The following is a 20888-nucleotide window of genomic DNA, read 5'->3' as shown; positions in this document are numbered from 1 at the left end:
TTTGGTAGAGAAGAGCAACCTGAATGGATATATTTTTAAATACTAGATTAACAGTCACGGTAAATAACTTGAAAATTCATGTGATCCTTCCCTGTATCTTTAGGTTAGCCCATAATTAATCAAAGAATATTATTAATCATTCACTAATTAACTAAAGGCCACTAAATGAAATAAGTAGAAGTAAACAGTTACTAAGGTTCTTTACTTATTAATTTGGTTGTATTATTTTCAATTAGGGAAAAAGTCCATTCCTTCCACAAGTATTTTTGATCACCTATTTCATGTAAGGCACTGTGCTAGGCACTGTGGGAAGTCTTTGTGGGGAAGAGGGTAACACATAAAGATGAGGAAGATGTGGATTTTTTCCACCTGTTTTTTTTTTAAAAAGAACTCACAATCTAGATGAAAGATAAAGGATAGGTTTATAAGTAAAGTGCTATGGGAAAACAGATGGGCATCATTCATTGTGGCTAGGGTAATCAGGGAAGACTTCCTGGAGAGGACATTTCAGCTGAAGTTTAAAAGGTGAGAGGAATTTTTTCCATATATAAGGGCAGAGGAGGACATTCCCAGCAGGGGGAATAATGTGAGCAATTGTGTGGTATTAAACAAATATAATCCAAGCAGGGAAAATTAAAAGCACTTTAAAAAAAAATCTAGTCAGCTGGTATTCCCTGAATACTTATGTGCTTATTTTTTGATGGAAGTGTAAAACAATCTTTTCTCAAGAAGATTATTGTCTGCTTTAGGATGGCAAACTTAGATGCAGAGGAGGAATGAACACAGTATATGAGAGAAAAATTAGCAAGGATAAGCAGAGGCTTCTTTGTGATAGAAATTAGTGGGCAAGAGCCAGAATATAAAAGTCCCTTGTGAAAGCTCAGGAGAGAAATTTGCCTTTTAAGTTAAGTCAAATGGAAAGACCCTATAGTTTCTTCAGTATAGGAAGGATTAATGGATTTTTTTTAGTTTTGGAAAACTGTTCTGGCCATATTACGTAGGATAAATTAGATCAGGAAAACTTTTACAGCTACTAAAAACTAAGAGTATGAGTGATAAAGTAAGTGATGAGAGGGACATTAGGTAAGGTTGGTCATTAGTTGTAGGAATGGTTAGCAAGTGATGAATCCAAACATTGCAATGTAGCAGTTAAGGTAACTTCTTGAGAGTACGTGAGAGTGTTGGGATGGAGGGTGGTGTGTTGTGCTTTGATTTGTTTTGGGTGAAAGTAGGTAGGTTCTGGACAAGGAGAGTAAAGAATCCTAGGAAAGAAGAATTTTAGCTGAAAAAGTAGTGTGTTTTGAAACTAGAAATTTCCCTATTTTTGGATGTTTTCATGCAACAGTAGATGGCATCTTTTCATTTTGGATGTTGGGTGGAATTTTCAGTGTTGAGTAGGAGATTTAACTCAGTGATATATTTCGGCTAGTCCAATTCAGAGATAATGTGAATTCTGCTGACAAAAATGGGAAAGATATGAAAACAAGCTAATTTAACAGAGAAAGGGTGCAATAAAGATGCTGAGTTTACTATAAGGATGTCAGAAATTGCTCCAGAAGGCTCTTGGGAGCATTTTATTATTTTTTTAAACAAAACCATTTCAAATTGGGGTTTTGCTGAAGAATCTGCTCAGTAATATCACCTACCTAACCACAAATACCACATGGTTTTAGATTTCTAGATATATTCTAAAGGGTCATCTAACAATAAAGTTAAACTTTGACTAAGCTTTACAGCTTTTTTTTTTAAACAAAGTAAAAAAAAACTACAAAGTAAAGTTAAAATAACCCATGAAAGTGACTTTTTGTCTTTTCTTTTGATTAAACTAATGTTAACCTTTTCTTGGTTTTAAAAGAAAATATAAAAATTAGTAACTAACAGAAATCCTATATATTTAAAATAAATTGACCCTATTATTCCTTCAGTCTTCCCTTCTTCCACTGCATCTGTTTGGTCAAACATAAACTGTTGGATCCCATACAGATTCAACTCCTCTGCATTTTTCCAATAAAGATTCTTCTTAAAGGTTAGCATTAGTGTGAATGACCAAATTCCACAATTCTTAACTCCCCATTCCCATTACCTTTTTGGGGACCCTTGATAAAAATGACTACCCCTCTTTCTTCCTTTAACTTTTAAGAGGTCATGTTCTCTTTTATAATTATTATATTCCATTCTCAGCTGTAATTTGCCTTTCCATACTTAAATAAGCATTCTCCACATTTTTGTCCTCAGAGTTCACTTCACTCTCTCTCCTCTCTCTTGGAGATATCATGCAGTCTCACCACTTCAGATATACTGAAGTCAGATCACATGTATATTTAAATGTGACACAAATTCAACCATAGACACTTAGCCAAATAAAAGAGAGTATGTTAAGTAATAATAAGTGCAGTGGTGCTGGCAGTTCTTCCTGAACTCCATTTATTAAATACATACCCCAGAGGGAGCAGTCATGAGCTGGGAACTGTGAATCCAGTATTCCTTTTAGTCAGTCTCAGCTTCCACATGCCTCCTGTGTGGTCATCTCGCTAACCTGGGTGAGATTCTAATATTTAAACAGGCTTTTTTGTACAGTACCCTAAATTCAAGCCACCAGCTTCAACTGAGGTTTAACTGAAAAACCCATTCCAATGAAAAATCCATTCTAATGCTGGAGGAATAACTGGCTTAGGACTTATTAAGAGACTGCATGCCTATCTCCATGCTACTTTCATAAGGACATTTCAAGGTTTTGTTTTGTTTTTAATTCATAGACTAGTTTTGGAACCTGATATCTGAGTAAGTTACTACTTCATTGTATTCCTTTATAAAAATTTCCCAGACTCTTCAAAAATGTGTTTGAATAAATCTATTTTAACTTCAAGTGGAACCTGAGCTCTACCTGAAGCCTTGCCTAATCTCTCATTCTCAGTGTATCCCAAATTAAATTCATTGTCTTAGCCTCAGCTTCTCGCATCTCCCAAATCAGCCGTTCTTGACTTCCTAGGTTCTTAATGGTGTCACACCCTTCTCTTAGCTTTCCAGGTTGAAAGCCTTATTCCGATTATATTCATACCCCTGCCCCTCCCCACAGAATACCCCCTCTCCAAAAAACAACTGTTGCTTATTAAATTTAGTGTGAACTCATCCACCTTGATTTTCATTTCCTTTCCAGAGGTGGTCCTTATATTTTAGTTTAGCTAAATATCATCAACTTTTCAGGCTTATTTCCCACTTCTTGATAGAAATCCTGTTGTCTCTCTTTGATAGAAAGCACATGAAATGCTTTCTCCTCATCTTTGCCTTCCAGAAACATCTATTCTAAAATACATCTCAATCTTCAGTCTTTCCACCTTTCCTTTCTCTTACTCCTTTTTCTCCTGTCTTTGAATTCCCAGTATATTCTGTACCTTTTGCTTTTAATTATAGTTCTTTGTGTTCATCCAGTCTACTGATTGGATTGTAAAACACTGTGAAGTTTAGATGATGTAACTACTCTATTATCTACATTGTAGGCATACTTAAAAACATATTTGTTGATTTTTTTAAAAACAAGTTTTCACAGTGCATGTTATTTCTTTTTCATTTTTTGTTCCTTTCGCAATAATAATTCTTTCTCTTCCTCTTCTGCGTTTCAGATTTAACAGACATCAGTTGAACAACTTCTGTTTGCTCAAGCACTGTGCTAGATGCTTTTTTACATATATTGTATTATCTATTCTAAATATATCCTCAGATGTAGTTTTATTTAATCCTCAAAACAACTTGCAATATAGATATTACCAAGGATCCTCAGTATCCAAATATTCATTCATTTCAGGGAAGTGTGGGGAAGCAAAAGTTGCCAAACAAGAAAATATTCACTAAAGAACTGATCACTTATAAAATTAGACTGTACTCACCAGCCTTCTCCAATTAACTCTAGTTATCTGTTTATTATAGCAGCATCTTTTTTTGTCACACTCTTGCTAATGCATTGCAATTATAGCACAAATTAAAATGAATTTGTACAACTTGCAAAAGATACATGATATCATAAAGTCTATGAAAGTGCAGGAGAATGGTTTAAATCACCTGCAAAATTGTTGACTATCCAGAAGAATTAACAATTGGAGAAAAAAAGATGATGCATAGGCAAGTACTTCAAAAAAGAATAATCTGAGTAAAAAGAATTGAGAGGCCTTGGAGAAAATCGTTGAAGCTTTCAAAACAAAAATGACTATACTAGGATCATGTTGCAAATTTCAAAGCCAAAGAGTATTGTTCCACATAGTCAGAAAAGTTATGCCAAAAAAATAAAATGAAAGTATATAAGCTAAATTATTAACTATTTTAAAAAATCAACTAATTTTCATAACTTTTGGTTTTATATTTCAGATTAAGTTGCTATCAGCCCTTTATTTTTGCACCATTTACTATGAAATATTTGGCCCCGTTTTAAGTAGGTTCCAGCACCGATGATCCTTGGGTACCAAGGACCTCTTTTATCTACTTTTCACAGCATAGGTAGTATTAGATGGTAGTATTAGACTCTGATATTAGCTTAATGCCCCATTCTTTTTGAGGAACTTGTATTTTAATTTCTAGTTTTTCCTCTATCATCTCCTTTCTCTCTTTATTGGATTATTTTTCCCTCTTTTAGCTTTGGTTCACCCTTTTATTATTATTATTATTATTATTATTACTGCTTCTGTATGTCCCTCATCATTTTTCCTACTCCCCCTCCTTATTTCATCTTTACTATTGTTCCTGTGCTTCATCACCAATATCCTAACGTTGAGGTTTGCCCACTGTGCTGCATGGCCTGCCTTGCTGTCCCTTTTTAATCTTATCATCTGGAATTCATTTCTTTCTGTTTTTTATTTTTCCCTCCTTTAAGTTTTTTTTTTTTTTTTTTTTTTACTTTTTTCTTTCTCTGCTAATATTTGTGGGTGTGTGTTTCATCCTTTCTTCTGAATGCTTACTTCAGCTCTTCACTTACGGTGATAAAGTTGATATATTGCAGAAACTCTTACTTCTAAGACTGTGGGTGAGGTAAGAGCTAAACACCCCTTCTCTGCTTTCTTTCTGTTTTGCCCAGTATGTCTGGGTATTATAATAGGCCACTTTATCTTGCAGCTTGTACTGCAAACCTCTGTGGGCTAGTGTACTTATTTCTGTCACTCCACCTACTGCCAAGGGTCCTTGATTTACTAGCCAGTGGGTATACATCAATGAAATTTGATTAGGTATTTAGTATTGTAATGTAACCACAACAGACACATCCTAAACTTAGGTGTTTTTTTGTTTGCTTGTTTGTTTTAACAAAAATACTGGGAATTCTTGGGAAAGGTACCTATTCTTATCAATGGGTCATTTTTGGTTTCAGAACTTAAAAGAAATATTTTAGAACTTAGGTCTGGTTTACAGTTCTATGCTAATTTATACCACTGCTGTTGGGAGATAGGCATAGGTTTAATCTAAATATGAAGGGATGAAATTTTTTAAAGAAATTCACAGATCCTTTCTAAACAAAAAAGAGTCTCTTAAGTCATTAAAAAACTAGGCTAAAATTAGTATCTGCAATATGTGATAGGAACATTGTCAGAGAATGGGATGGCTACACTAATAGATTTTTTCAGATATTAATGTCTGACTAGAGCATAATTATAAACATTGTTCATTCATCAGAATTTTAGTAATCTCATGTCTGTGATTTGGTGAAAATTTTTAAAAAAGTAAGCAGTTTTGAAAAATGTCTGTCTTCATATCCTCATTAGGAAACTTCTCTTTAATTTTGTAGTCAAATCAGAAAATTAATGCCCGTTGGACCACAGAGGAGCAGCTTCTAGCAGTGCAAGGTATATTAAAGATAAGCAGTTATTATTGTTAATGATTAACTTGTCGTGAAAGGTGTCTACCATAGTTCTTCCCTCCTTTGGAAATGGATCAAGAAAGGGCTCTTGTGTTCACCACAAAGTCTTGATGATTAAGAATTCAGTGTTGTATTTGTAGATGTGTCTCTGACTCACTATATACTGAGCCTATATATTGGGTCCTGAAAGCACATAACACATTCTTAGCACTAAATAAAATGATGACGACAAGCATGAACATATCACTTGGGCTGTCTTTGCCTCTGCTTTCAGCATTCCTGCAATTGGATTCATTCTCACTGTTATCACTCACTGATAACTCATAGTTAAAAGCATCAACGAACTATGATATGCTTCTGGTTTTTCTAATTAACGTTATGTCAGCGTTTCTCTTTTGATAAATGTCAGGTACTAAAATATTAATTATATGCTTAACTTTCAGGGTATCATACACTTACTTAGGAGATATGCCACTGAATGCCTAGCAACCTGAATTAAAAGGAAAACAAAAAACATATATAGCGTTTTAAATGCATTATTTGTATATTGCTTTGTTGAGTTGGGTGGCAGAAGACTTTTGGTATTATGAATAGCCATGGGCAATGGAAGCATTATAAACTTGAATTTACTCGTGTTTTGATTACTTAAAGAGGAACAAATTACATACTTTATTCAGTGTTTTGGGTTTTTTTTTTCCTTCTCAAGATAAACTATCTACAGACTGTGTAATTTAAGCTTCTTCCTAGCTGAACCCTCTTTGTGTTGAGTACTAAGCTTTTTATCTAGGTTAACTACTATGAAAGAGCAGAGGACTAGCAAATATGTATATAATTAGTCTAACAGTTTAACATATAATCATGACTTTAAAAATATTTCCAGATGTTCATCAGAGAACATATTTAACATAAAAATGTTTTGCAAGCATCATTCAGCTATGAGGATAATGTCACTAAAGATTGACTGATGGATGACTCTGCATTTAGGTTAGGGAGAGTGACAATTATCCAGCCAGTATGATTTGAAAATGTCACAGTCGGGTGCCAGCAGGATGATACCAGCTTTCCTTTTTGACCTATACAGCATAACACAGTCATTTCATAATGAGAAATACTTGCTGTTGTGGAGGCAGGGTGCTAGATGTGCATTGAGTACATCCATTATTGTGGAACAACATTTCTGGATTAATCAGAACAAGGTTCAGTTAATTTATAAGGTTCAGTGATAGCTGTTTTAAAATTAGGAACTGACTACTTACAAATTTGTTTTAAAAATTAGCATTTTCAATGGCTGCTTTATAGTCACTTAGAACTATGATGACTTATAGCTCTAACATCATTATTTTTAAAAGACATTGCTTTTATTCATATAAAGCTTGTTTCCCTCCATCATAGTACTTAGCCCATAAGAACTGAACCCTGGTTTCCAGTGTTCTGTTGCTTAAAGGTCAGTAAATTAATCCTGTACTCTAGTACAAGAAATTATCCCAGTGAAAGGATTTTCTGAAGATGATGTCAGAAAATCTGAGCTCACATTTCTGTATTCAGCATTCAGGATTTGATGTTCTATAGCACTGCTTTAAGTGGTACAGTCCATTGATTCTTATGTCTGAGTTGGATACTATGCAAAACTTTGTTTAAGGGAAGAGGCAATAGCAAGATTTTGATATATAGTTTGAGCTATATATGTGGACGTTATCTCACCTGGTAAATATTGAAAAGAATGGTGTCTTAATACATGTAATCAAACATTTCCTGTATATTGAGGTATATTCATTATTCTTAGGCATATTTAAAAAGTAACTCTTAAATAAATTACACTAATACAGTAGTTTGAATGAAAATATGCATGGTCTTAGGATTTTGAAGGCACTCTCTCATTAAGTATTAATTTTTGTTTTTATCTATTTATTTTAACTGTTTGGGTTTTTGTTTATGTTTTTGTTTATGTTTCTGTTTTGTTAGTTAAAATTAAACAATATAACGCCATTTGTGTCCAAAGTAGTTATCTTAGGGAGAATTAAAAAGTCCCATTTTTGTCTCATGTGCCCACACATTTATATAATGCTCAGAAGTGTATCTTATAAATAGTGTAATCATATACTAACTAACATCACGTGTACCTGAGTATCAATGTGGTTAAGGTACATAATTGCAGTATCTATTTTAAAATGTATAGTTTGCTATCCAGAACTATTTATCCTAGTGGCAATTGTTTTTGTTTTTGCTGCTGTTGCCACTGGTTTTACTCATAATTTATGGGAAACCTTTATGTGCTATTACTCTTATAGCCATTTCAGTTTTACAGAGTAAAAATAAATTATTTATGTTTTGTTATTAACATGTTTTAATTTGTATAGCACTTTATATTCAAAACATACATTCTGATTTGACACTCTCTGGTTAAGGGCTTTATTTTATCTTGCTCATGGTAGATTACAGTGACCTGGAGAAAGAAATATTTACTCCGTAAGATTTATAACTCTACTGTTAGATAAACATTTTTAGTAGTAACTCTTCTAAAACCAAATAAATATATTAAGATCATTTCCTGGAGCTTAAATATATATTTGCCACCTCATTTTCCTATCCCATCCACTCACATTGTTAACTAAATGCTAACCATTTAAATTAAGTTTTCCCTTCTTTCTCACTTAATTGAAAGGGGGAAAAATCATTTTCAGAATAAATACGCGTATCTGTTCATACTTTTTTTTTCTTGAGACCTTCCCTGTGGCCTGTCCTATAGCCAAAATTCTACAGAAATTGCTGCGTTTTTGCTCAAATAAGAAAACTGGGTGAAAGAGTGGATCTTTTAAATAATAATGACCTGGTTCTTTTGGTGAAATGCTTTATACTTAAAAATTCTACTGCCAAATATACCAAACTACATCTCTTTCTTAAGTGAATTACCAGTGTTTCTATACCTGGAATACCATGTGTGTTTTATTTACTGGATATTTACATTTTAGGGAGGAAAACATTTTTGTTTTTTTAAAAATTGAGTATTTGTAATTTGTTCCCTAAGACTTTTTTTTCTTAGTGGTTTTTTTTTTTTTAATAATTCAATTTTATTGAGATATTGTCACATACCATGCAGTCATACAAAGCGTACAATCAGTTGTTCACAGTACCAGCATATAGTTGTGCATCCATCACCAAAGTTAATTTTTGAACATTTTCATTACCACACACACAAAAGTAATAAGAATAAAAATTAAAGTGAAAAAGAACAGTTAACGTGAAAAAGAACACTGGGTGCTTTTTTTTTGGCCCCCGTTTGTCTATTCATCCATCCATACACCGGACAAAGGGGAGTGTGATCCACATGGCTTTCCCAATCACATTGTCACCCTGTCACCCTTCATAATCTACATTTTTATACAATCATCTTCAAGATTCAAGGGTTCTGAGTTGTAGTTTGATAGTTTGATATTTACTGGCTAGCTATTCCAATTCATTAGAACCTAAAAAGTGTTATCTATATAGTGCATAAGAATGCCCACCAGAGTGACCTCGCTACTCAATTTGGAATCTCTCAGCCACTGAAACTTTATTTTGTTTCATTTCACATCCCCCTTTTGGTCAAGACGATGTTCTCCATCCCACAATGCCGGGTCCAGATTCCTCCCTGGGAGTCATATTCTACGTTGCCAGGGGTATTTACACCCCTGGGTATCAGATCCCACGTAGGGGATCTGACATATTATGTTAATTCCAGTTCTAGCAATGTTGAAATTTCAACTACATTCTTCAGTAATGCCTGATGATTTAATAAGATGATTTAATCCTTTAAAAATATTTGCCAAGAATGGTATTTCTACAATTTCTTTCACCTGTTCCAGCCTTGAGTATGTAAATTTACTATTATAACAAATTATAAGTTAACTCCGAGGCCAATTATACTCTGCACAAGTTTGCATTAATGGTGAAGTGTCCTTGTCTGTAGCTTGTGACATTTATATAAATATGTATTTTTCCAACCTCCTTAGTGCTTTAGAAATTACCCTGAAGTCAAACTTGATATTCATATGCTAACCTTTCCTTATTTAGGAAAAATTAAGAAAGAAATAGGCAATTTTTTTTTTTTTTTTGCATCAAATGGAACAGTCAATGGCTGTTCTCCAAAAAGAAAATAAATTGTGGGAGGGGCAGAATCATGGTAAACAATATTTGCCATTTTTATTTCAGGTTGTCTCTTAAATGTATTCATTTCTTAGTTGTTATTGCTGAAAAACGATATGCTTCCAAACCAAAACATTTATGCTATTTTAGCATAAGCAACAACAAAATTTACAGTATAGCAGGATATCAACTTTAATTTAGTTCTTTTTTTATTTTGCGTGCCTTCTCACATAAAACAGGAAATGACAGAACTATGTTCCAGTGGGTTATGCTTACCATTAAATTTTACCTCCATAGTTAATAAATTCATTCCTTTTTATGAGAAATGAAGATGCAGGTCTAGAAATTGTCTTCTTTTGAATTTTTTCCCATACTAACAAAAAAAGCTAGAATGGGGGTTCATAAAGTAAGGGGAAAAGCGGATTTGACAGTTTATAAAAACAGGGATTGTAACCCAGTATGTGAAGGATCAAAAGGAAGTAGAAAAGGAGATTCATTCCTTTCTATATAACAGACACCAGTTTGCTTTAGAGAGTTTTCTGTTATAACAGATAACCATAAGAGTGAGATCCAAAGTATAATTGTGAGCCTTCTGAAGCACATATTTCAAATAATTAATGATTGAAATTTCTGAGCAGTGTTGTAATGGAGTTTAATTTATAATAAGGAAGATTGGAATGCAAGATCCACAAGAGAAAAGATAGATATTGGAAAGAGAATATATGATTTTGTCTTTCAGCCCTTGCATAGATGCACCAATCACTGTCCCACTGCTATTCGTATCTTTTCTATCATCTTTTATTCCAAATTCTTGAAGAGACATACAAGAGGTGGAAAGAAATGCACGTTTCCAAATGGTTTGAGTTTAAAATTTATCTCGTACTAATAGAAAAGGACTACATTCTTTGAGTTTCTAGTTGTTACTAAATTTCTATTACTTGAAAAAGATTTTTGAAAAATTAATATTTCCCAGTTATCATACTAATTTCATGCTCTTTTAAAGAAAATTTGCTATTAAAGCAGGAAAAAATATTCCCCCAAATTTCATTACCCAGAAGCAGCTTGTCAACTATTGATGTTTCAGCTTTTTTTTTTTTTTTTTTGGGGGGGGGGGTAGCTCAAAATCAAATTTTAAGAATAACCTTTTAAACATACCAAAAGAAGCTATCAATGATAGGATATCATTTCTAATTTTAAAAATTGAAAAATTTCTGATTCCATGTCCAGAGTTGGGAAACACCATATTATAAACACTCCTGAAGGTTGCCATCTTACTAGCCATAGCTCAAAAAACATGAAAGGAGTGAAAGGATGTTTTGGGCTTAGGTAATGTAGACTACTGGTTGTAGGTAATCATAAAATGTAATGATAACAGAATATCCTAATGAGTTATATCTTTGTGTTCATTCCCAAATAAGGCTTTAAAAGTATATATAAAGATTGTAAAGTATCATGTGCCAGAGTTGGAAGCCAAGTTATTTCATTATAGCTATCAAATGAAATTTAGAAATTTGACAGAAAACCATTTTTTCCTCTTCTTGGGAAATTTATAATCTGCTTCCTCCAGGGTTCTTTTAAATTTTTATTCAGATATCCTTGAAAAGCTAACCTCTTGCCCTGAAGGTGAGAAGTTTCATTTAGCAACCATGATTTAAATGGACTTGAGCCATCTTCAGGAAGGGAGGTTGACTTAATCATCTTATTTAACTCCCTTGCTGATAAAGTAAGAAGATTGCCTTGTTTATAATAGGCTATGAGAAACTAAAAAAAAAAAAAAAAAGATTGAATTGTCCTTCTCCCCAGGTACAGATTGGAGCTAAGAAAGAGCTGATGGCTATTTGTTGTTAAAGTTTGTTGCTCCTCATTATTACTTGCTATCTTGTCCTCAAGAAGAGATTGTTCTCAAGTAGTCCCAGTAAGTCGTTTCTTCTGTCAGTGTTTGAGTCTGCCTATTTGCTAGCCACAGCATAGAGTTTAAGAATTCCACCTTCTAACCAAACTATGCTGTTGAGCAGTATCATTTGGGTTGTGAAGGTGAACCTAGCTATATATGCCACTTCTGGTTTTAGGAAGAACTGAGAAGAAAAATATAATGAAACCTTTTAGGGAAGAAAAAATCCGGGTATTCCCTGAGCACTTCCTGTGCACTCAGCACTATAGTAATTCTGGTGTTGATTTGTATTCCACAGGACAGTATTTCCCAATCTTTTTCATATATTGGCACACAGAAAATTAGGAACTTTTTTTACAACACACCAGGGCAAATAGACGAGACTGCTTTTGTCCAGAAGTGACTGTCAAGGAGCCTTAGCAGCTATTCCATACCCTGCCAGCTATCCTGTGAGCTGATATTAATAACTTGTTCTCAGCATTCTGATTGGGACCCTCAGCCCTACTACAGAAGTCTGCAATATGGTCTGACACTTAAGATTTTGCAAGGTAGATGTTACAGTACAGATATAAATGAGTTAATAAACATACAGACATTTGATTCAGAACCTAGGTGACCTGGGAAAAGGCCTTGACATCCAGGGTCTCTGGAAAAGCTAAAGTTCCTATGGGAAGTAGTTCTGGGTTTGGGGTCTATAATTTTGGAAATGTAACAATATTGGTGACAAGGTAAAGGCCATTGAATAAGAGAAAATACAGTGGAAGAGAAGAAGAGAATCAAAAGAGGGAGTAGTTATGTAGTGGAATCAGACTTTGGGACAACTTAGTGGTAGATTTTGGATTATATTTTGTTAAACATATAGTTGTTCTGAGGATTATAATATCTTCAGACTTGTAGCCAGAGTTAGTCCTAATGTGAGTTCTTCCTGGGAAATACAGAAAATCTGATCCTATACTTAAGGTTTTCATTTATAAATTTATGTATTCATTAGGTTTGGCCGTTTCTAGAATGCAAATTAAGTATCCCTATGCAAATGAGGAATAGAACAGTGTGTCTGGTTTCTAACTCATAGTTATTCTTCAGTGCCTCAAATTTTATTTTTTTTAAAAAGGCCCAGAAACTTTTTAAAAGCATTTCTATTTTCTAAATTCTAGGGAATAGAAAATTACTTGAATATGCTAACAATAACTCCTATGAAATGACCCTGGATTTTTATTGCCAAATAAACCCTCAGTGGAACCTAGTCACCATTATAATTCATACTTAAGTATGAAGTCTAAACTGGAAATCAGTTCATGGGTTTAAAGAGAATATAAATTCCTCTATGTTGATAAAGCATTATAAACAATGTTTAAGGATCATTGCCTAATTGTCATCTATATGCGTTTCCCTTTGCGGACAGAGCAAATAAATATAGCAAATAAACTAAAAACTCTCCATTAGTATGGTGTTTTTAAGGTGATCAGTATTTTGTGCCAATTGGTATCAGTAAGAATATAGATAGCATTTCTGCTGGGGTATTAACATATTCTTATATTATTTTCTCATCTGTGATTATGTGCTTGTTATTTATTTAAAGCCCCGTATATTTATCTGCTTAGGTTGAGTTACAGACTTCACTATCATAAGCATCAGTATTTTTGTCTCCTTTCTTATCTCTTTCATTAATGAGTTACAGTTTTTCTGATTTTTAAAAAGAAGCTATCAAATTTTAAAATAAAAATTTCTCACAACTTTTATATTTTGTACTAAGTGCATCTCTTTCTAGAGTAAGTTAGTGAACTATTTTTAGAATTTCCTTTGGCGCAATATCTGATTTTTTTTAAATTCTGCAGGAAAATTGGTAGCCTCAAGTTCATAAATCAGTTGTTACCTTTATTATAATAAAGCTTTATAAAATAAAACTTCTTAGATTTTAAGGTAGTGATGTTGAGCAAAACGAGTATTCTACAAGTAGTCACTAGTGTAACCTTAAGAATCCTTCAAAAAAAAAAAATCTTTCATACATACAATCCTTTAGAACTATTAGATGAGTTAAAATCTAACTCTGAAGACTATCTTCCATTTTTTTATCCATTAGATTGTGATGATTCTCTTGCTCTTTACATTAAAGTTTCTATCTCTTTTCTATTCCTTGGTACCCTGGTGGGATTGGCAAGTATTTATTTTGACATTAGCATGAAAACCAAAATTAAAATGCTTTCCTTAATGGGGGAATCTTAAGACTGCTCACTAAGTCCATGGAGGGGATAAAAGAGAAAGCTCATTCCCATCCAGTTTTGTTTACAAACGGTGTTGCTCAAATTTAGGTGACTGGCTACTAGGGAAATAAATGAATGTGGAATTGAGGATGGAACAAAGAATTCAATGCTTTACAATAAATGGACTGTATTTGAGAGTTCAAGAGAGGATTGGAGAAAATAACTGAGTATGTAAAAAATGGTAAGTTTCTGATTGTTCAGTAGAAGGCAAGTAGCTGGCTCAATGAAATGACACAATTGATAGTTTTCATCCTGTGACCCTGATATCTTAGCCTCTATCTCAGAATTGAGAAATGAGCAAAGTTTATCAGAAAGGATTTTCATTGCTGGTATCTTTTGTGTGTGCATGATGTTTAGTACACACAGCTCTCCTTATTGATCCTTCACAGGTGTATTATTTACTTTGCCTTCCAGGTGTCCGCAAATATGGTAAAGATTTTCAAGCTATTGCAGATGTAATTGGCAACAAGACTGTTGGCCAAGTGAAGAACTTCTTTGTAAACTACAGGCGTCGGTTTAACTTAGAGGAGGTATTGCAGGAGTGGGAAGCAGAACAAGGAACCCAGGCTTCTAATGGTGATGCTTCTACTTTAGGGGAGGAGACAAAAAGTGCTTCTAATGTGCCATCAGGGAAGAGCACTGATGAAGAAGAGGAGGTGTGTTTGTGTATGGAATTTGAGCTAATATGAGTTGAGGAATCACCATTTCCTATGGTGTTCTGTAAGGTTAATTTGTCAGAGGACAGCATGAAAGGTTGACAATACACTTAATCAGTGGTGCATTTCTCGTGACTCTTAAGTCATAATGACATGCAAAGTTCTGTTACTAGAAGAATGGAGAGTGTATTGTTCTTTCATAGTCTTATTTTTATTTCCAGTGTTAAGCTGTTTACTAATAAAGATGCCTGTTTGGTAGCCTCGTTGCTTTTTTGGTTTTTGGTTTTTGTTTTGTTTTAATGTTTAAAATAAAAGAAGCTTGTGCTTCCAATAAACACTGGTGTTATGTTTTGTTTTGTTTTGATTTGTTTTGTTTTTCCTGTGACAGCCCAAACTATATTGTATTAAGTGCATTTGGAACCATCATCTCACACATGTATTTTTGTTTCCTCACCTCTAGGCACAGACCCCACAGGCTCCTCGGACTCTGGGTCCATCACCTCCTGCCCCATCATCCACTCCAACACCATCTGCCCCCATTGCCACTCTGAACCAGCCTCCACCACTTCTTCGTCCAACACTGCCTGCTGCCCCTGCTCTTCACCGGCAGCCTCCTCCACTCCAACAGCAGGCTCGGTTCATCCAGCCCCGGCCAACGTTAAATCAGCCTCCACCACCTCTCATTCGCCCTGCTAATTCTATGCCACCCCGTCTAAACCCAAGACCGGTGTTGTCCGCAGTTGGTAGTCAACAGCCACCATCACTTATTGGAATTCAGACAGATTCACAGTCCTCACTGCACTAAAAATTAAATTGGACGGAGTTGCAGTAACTTTTCTCCCCGTCATACCAATATTCATCTGACTGATGTAAAAGAGAGGAAAGGATAATCCTTGCTAGACACTGAGACTGCAAACTAGTTCTGTGGCGGTGGAATAGCATATGTGGATGGCTTAGAATTTTTCAGTTCACTAGACTAAAATACAACAGAAAGCCTCCAGTTAGCCTCCTAGAATATACATTCAGCGATGTGATCTCATAAGAAAAAAAAAAAAAGATTAAGTATTCTATATACCAAGTTTTGTTTGTTTTGTTTTTACTGTATTTATTTTATTAAAGTTCTTTATATTCTAGCCTCTAATAGTCAAGGCTGTTAGTGTAGGAGTATTGATTTAGGAATTGTGATAACTCTGTGTCTTAAGGATATTTGACCTTCTTTCTTTAATTTAAATTTTTTTTAAATAAACCTCTTCCTATGTTAGGAGTGCAAGAATAAATAGCCTGCTTTTCAGATTTTGACATATGTTCATTTACTTTATGCATATACTTTAATGCATATTTAAGAAATTATAGCTGCATATTCCTTTTTTCAAAAGATGTTGCTTTTTTCTAAAGGAATTTTAATGTATTCCTTTAAAAGAAAAAGCAGTTTAATCAATTGCAAAGCAATTATACAAAACCACAAAGAATGTACTGAATCTGTTAACCCTTTAATATCTCATTTAGGGTCTTAGTGTAGTGTCCTTGTTTAGAGGTCATTGTCCTATCATCAGTAATAACAGGATTGGAATAATAATTTTACATACAAACAAGGACTTAATGTGTTGAAGTACAGTGTCTTTGTTTAAGTTCCTTGAAAGTGGAGTTAATTTTGAATTCTTTTTTTTTATGTTTATAAATGCTATGTGCTTTTAATTAGTAGTTACTTAACTTGGGAACTTTGAAGTACATTTTATAGTTCTGTGTAGATGGTGGTTATGGAAGCATTTATTTGCAGTACCCTTTTTGTGTTTAGGTTTTTCTGAACTTAAAATTGCCCTCATACTTATTAATATGGTCTCTGCTTAATATAAAATGTGTTTTCATGGTAAATCTCTATTGTACTATTTGGATGCATTTGTATATTCCTTGCAGCTGACCTGTACTTGTGGGTTTGGTTTAGGGTTAGGTCATCAATATTATTTCAGAAAATAAAATGAAGAATTTGTTCTGTGTTATCTAAAGATGTATCAGTATATTGTCACAATTGTGCTGTTAACTAAAAATGATGAGATCCCTCTTTATAAAGAAACAAAAAAGACATTAAAAGTCTTCCCAATTCAACTTATTAAGCACCAACAAAGAATATTTTACAAGTGATAGTATTTCAGCAATGTGTTACTGATATTTTTGATATAACGATTTCTTATTGGAATCTTGATTTGTGCAAAGGGACAGATCAACTTAGATTACTATACTAGTGGAACATAAGGCTAAACGTACGTTTACATTCTTATTACATTTAGAATTCCATCAAGAAATGGTCAATGTCAGAGGCCTTAATTTATGTTTTGAGAGGTCATGTTTTCCCAAAATTTTGGAGAAATAGTCTCTACCTTTGGTTCTAAAGCATTACAGAGCTGGATATGTAAATTTGTTGATTAGTTTTAATTCAGAATTTTCCATAAGGACTTTAAGTTCTGGCATAATCTAAAACTCTTTTTCCAACATGGGTACTTTTTTTTTCTCCTTAGATCATCTCAAGTAATCCTTGGCCCTGGATTGTAATCAGATAAAATCTAACTGATTTAAAATTCTTATTTGTACTTATTTTTACTTTAAATGCCACAGTGAACAGTTATCTATCTTAAAAGATATTATCTAAAGCAGTTTTATAAGTACTTAGATCAAGTCTTGCATATGTGCATACAATATCTTTACAGCTTTTGTTGTCTTGTCCTTTGTCAATAGAACTTCAGTATACAGTATGTGGGATATGTCAGTCAGGTTGGTCAGCACTAGCATCTGTCCAGCTGCTCAGTATATTGTAATCCATTTAAAATCTCTTCTTTCCCAGACATTGGCCAAGGTGCTGCATCTGAGGGATGTGCTGTAATTTTGTTTGCATTCATGAGAGCACACAGTAGAAAAATCTTAGCTTTGTTAGTAATATGACATGTATAGTGAGATGTCTTTATCGTGTGCTTTGCATATTTTGTAAATATCTTGCACGTCATTTTTCTTTTTTGTTTAAGCAGTGTTTGGCCTGGAAGAGTGATATGCTTGCTGCTTAATCAAAGGATTAAAGATTTAAAGATGTCTGTGTGTTCTATTTTTATATAATTTCATGCTGTATGTGGAATTCAGGACCTCTTCACTGTGAAATTCTGAATATTGATTTTTATAAACAGGCAGAACCTAGAAATCTTCTAATGATCATTTTTATTAATTTCAGATTTATCCTTTTTGAGAAATCTGCACCCAACTGTTTTTTTTTTTTTTTTAAATTACATAACTAAAAATAAATCACAATGTTGGCACATCTGGTAAGTTTAATGAAAAATATTTGTTCTATATGATTTAATTCTAGTGTAATCTGGATGGAGGTAAAGGTAAGTTATGAGAAAAAACTTCTTAATAAGCTTGTACTTAAGTAGTAAAAGAGAATGTAAATACAGATGAGAGAATGTAAAATGCCATCTTAATATAGGCCTACATTATTTTAAGGAATAAACATGAGCAAGCAAAGAATGTGACAGTCATGATTTTCAAAAATATTAAGAAATGTGGCAAGTACTTTGGTTGAAGTACCAAGTTTAGTTATTAAATAAGTTGTATTTATTAAAAGAATATTAGTCATAAATATTAATAACTGCTGACTGGTTAACACTGGAGTATCAGAGTTGTCTCAAAAAGAATAACAACCTGATTTTACAACTCTAAGCAAAATTTCTTTTTGCTTCCCCAAAATAGATGATGAATACTTTCTAAGGACGGGAAACATAAGGGAAAAAACCTAATATACATATTAGTTTATCAACTTAGACAATTCATAAGAAGATAGTAGAATAAATAATTGCAGAAAGAATTAGGTTTGAGAAACCCTGTTATATTCTATTAGATAATGTTTATGAGAAGCTTGATCTCATTTTCTGACAGCTGTTTTATGGAAGTACGTAAACTGCTTCTCTTAGGAAAAAATAGGCCCATTTCAGTGACTGCTCAATCAGCCACTCACAGCAGGAAAAAAAGCCAAGTTGCCCCGTCTGCCTTTTCCTACTCTCTTAAATTCTATACACTTAAGGGCAAAACAGTGAAGACAAATTCATGTTGGATCTAGATGTTTGCAAATTGTCATTACCCTAATTTAAAGTAGACTATTGTCTATTATCTTGATAAGGGAATAAGTATTTACAATTTGGTGACTTACTAAACTTTAGAATCCTAAAGCAGGAACTTGTGTGCTTAGGGTCTCTAAGGAAAAGATGTTGGGGGTGTCAAGTGGAGGTATTTTGGAGCAGTCTTCACAATGTAAATGACATAAAGTCTTGGAAGGCTTTTTGTAATGTCTTTTTTCCTTTGGATTATTTTAAGAAAAGTTAAATTTTTATTCTGTATGATTTAATCTTATTTAAACATATAAGGAAAAATTACCAGTAACTAAGAAGATACTGAATAATAACCATAACACAGCCATCTCTTGAAGTTTATGTCTCACTTACTGCCCAGAACAGCTCTCTTACTTGGCAGGATTTGGCTTAAAGGGGCCTTTACCCCAAGATCATTTTTGTTGACATGTTGATTCTTCAGCTTTCCAAAAGAGAACTTTAAAGAAAATCAGAATCACTGAGACAGCCTTGTAATTTGGCTTATATGTGCAGAGAGGTGCACCCCTACCTTTAAAACAATAACTCTTTTTTCCTTCATGTTATCATGAAACTGGTTATGACTTTTAATAAATGTCCTCATGAAAAATATTAGTGATGAAACTGCATAAGCCAGTTCTTAAAGATGCCTCCATCTCCAAATAATAAAAAAGATGACAAACTAATAACAGCCCCACTGAGCAAGTTACTTAATCTCTCTGAGCTTCAGTTTCCTCACCTTTAAAATGGGGAAAATGATACCTGTCCTATGTATATTAGAGGTTTTTACATGCTCTACTCCTTCCCAGCCTACTTAGAAGGAAAATGTATATTGGAGAACATTTTTAGAATTTCAAAATACAATGCAAAAAGAATTTCAGTTCAAAATGGCAAATTGAATATGCTTCTTTACTTTTCTTCCTTCCCCAAATCTTGCCAGGATGACAGGAAACATGAAAACCAAAATAATCCTTAGCCATACTGGAAAGCCAGGAGAGGTGCTACCAGCAAATGGGAACAGATTTATGACAAAACCATACAGCATTAAGGAACCTCCCAACTCCGTAAGGGCAAAAAGTAAAGCTGGAAAAGTTACTTTCTCAGAAGAATCCCATAATAATATAAAATTACAGTCCAGGTTTGGGGAACAACTCTCAATGATTTTTACCTCCTAGGTACATGCCCTTGTGTAATCTCCTTCCCTTCAGTGTGGGCTGGACTTGGTGACTTGCTTCTAACTGATAGAATACAGCAAATGTGATGGGATGTCACTTCTGTGATTAGGTTACATAAGATTGGGATTTCCATCTTGCTGGCAGACTTATGGATCCTTCTCTGCTTTCATGCTTTGATGAAGCAAGTTACCATGTTGGAGCTGAGTGCAGCCTCCAGCCAACAGCCAGCAGAGAACTGAGGCTCTCAATTCAACAACCTGCAAGGAACTGAATCCTCCCCCATGTGCATTTGTAAATGGATCCTTCCCTGGTTGGTCCTTAAGATGACTACAGTCCCGCCGATACCTTGACTGTAGCCTATGACAGACCATAAAACAGAGACTCAGTCAAGCCATGCCCAGATTCCTTACCCACAGAAACTGATAGAATGTTTTTACTGAGCTGCTAAGTTTTCGGATAATTTGTTGTACAGCAATAACTAACTAATACAATGGATAAATATGTAACATGTTAACATAAATCAAAAAGTTGAAATGACTATATTCCTATCAAACAAAGTAGATTCCAAAGTAAATATCAGGGATAAAGTTGATCATGTGATAATCAAAAACATGTCAGTTCATGAAGAGGATTCCTGACAGAACTCCAAGAAGAAATAGGCAAATCCACCAGTATAGTCAGAGATAATAACACCCATCTCTCAATAATTCCTAGAACATGTAGACCAAAAATCAGTAAGAATATACAAGACTTGAACCACTTTTACCTATTTGAAATTTATAGATCTTTCCATCCCAAAACAGCAAAAATAAACTTTTTTATG

General features: G+C 33.9%; 1 protein-coding gene across 10 annotated transcripts in view; it reads left to right on the top strand.

Moving 5' to 3' along the window:
- Positions 1 to 16763, top strand: part of RCOR3 (REST corepressor 3) — a 54471-nt gene extending 37708 nt beyond the window's left edge. For 8 of the 10 annotated variants that reach the window (XM_037824492.1, XM_037824497.1, XM_037824513.1 and 5 more), the window contains 3 exons: positions 5765 to 5822; positions 14525 to 14766; positions 15227 to 16763. In XM_037824492.1, the coding sequence (XP_037680420.1) occupies positions 5765 to 5822; positions 14525 to 14766; positions 15227 to 15571 (645 nt within the window). In that variant the 3' untranslated portion in view covers positions 15572 to 16763. The remainder of the gene's footprint in view (positions 1 to 5764; positions 5823 to 14524; positions 14767 to 15226) is intronic. The other 2 variants (XM_037824506.1, XM_037824510.1) reach the window with 1 other exon arrangement.
- The last annotated feature ends 4125 nt before the right edge of the window (positions 16764 to 20888 follow it).

This window comes from Choloepus didactylus, chromosome 2 (assembly GCF_015220235.1).
Source record: "Choloepus didactylus isolate mChoDid1 chromosome 2, mChoDid1.pri, whole genome shotgun sequence".
Classification (NCBI taxonomy): domain Eukaryota; kingdom Metazoa; phylum Chordata; class Mammalia; order Pilosa; family Megalonychidae; genus Choloepus; species Choloepus didactylus.
Note: the sequence above shows the minus strand (reverse complement) of the source record. Positions and strands in the feature narration are given on the sequence as shown.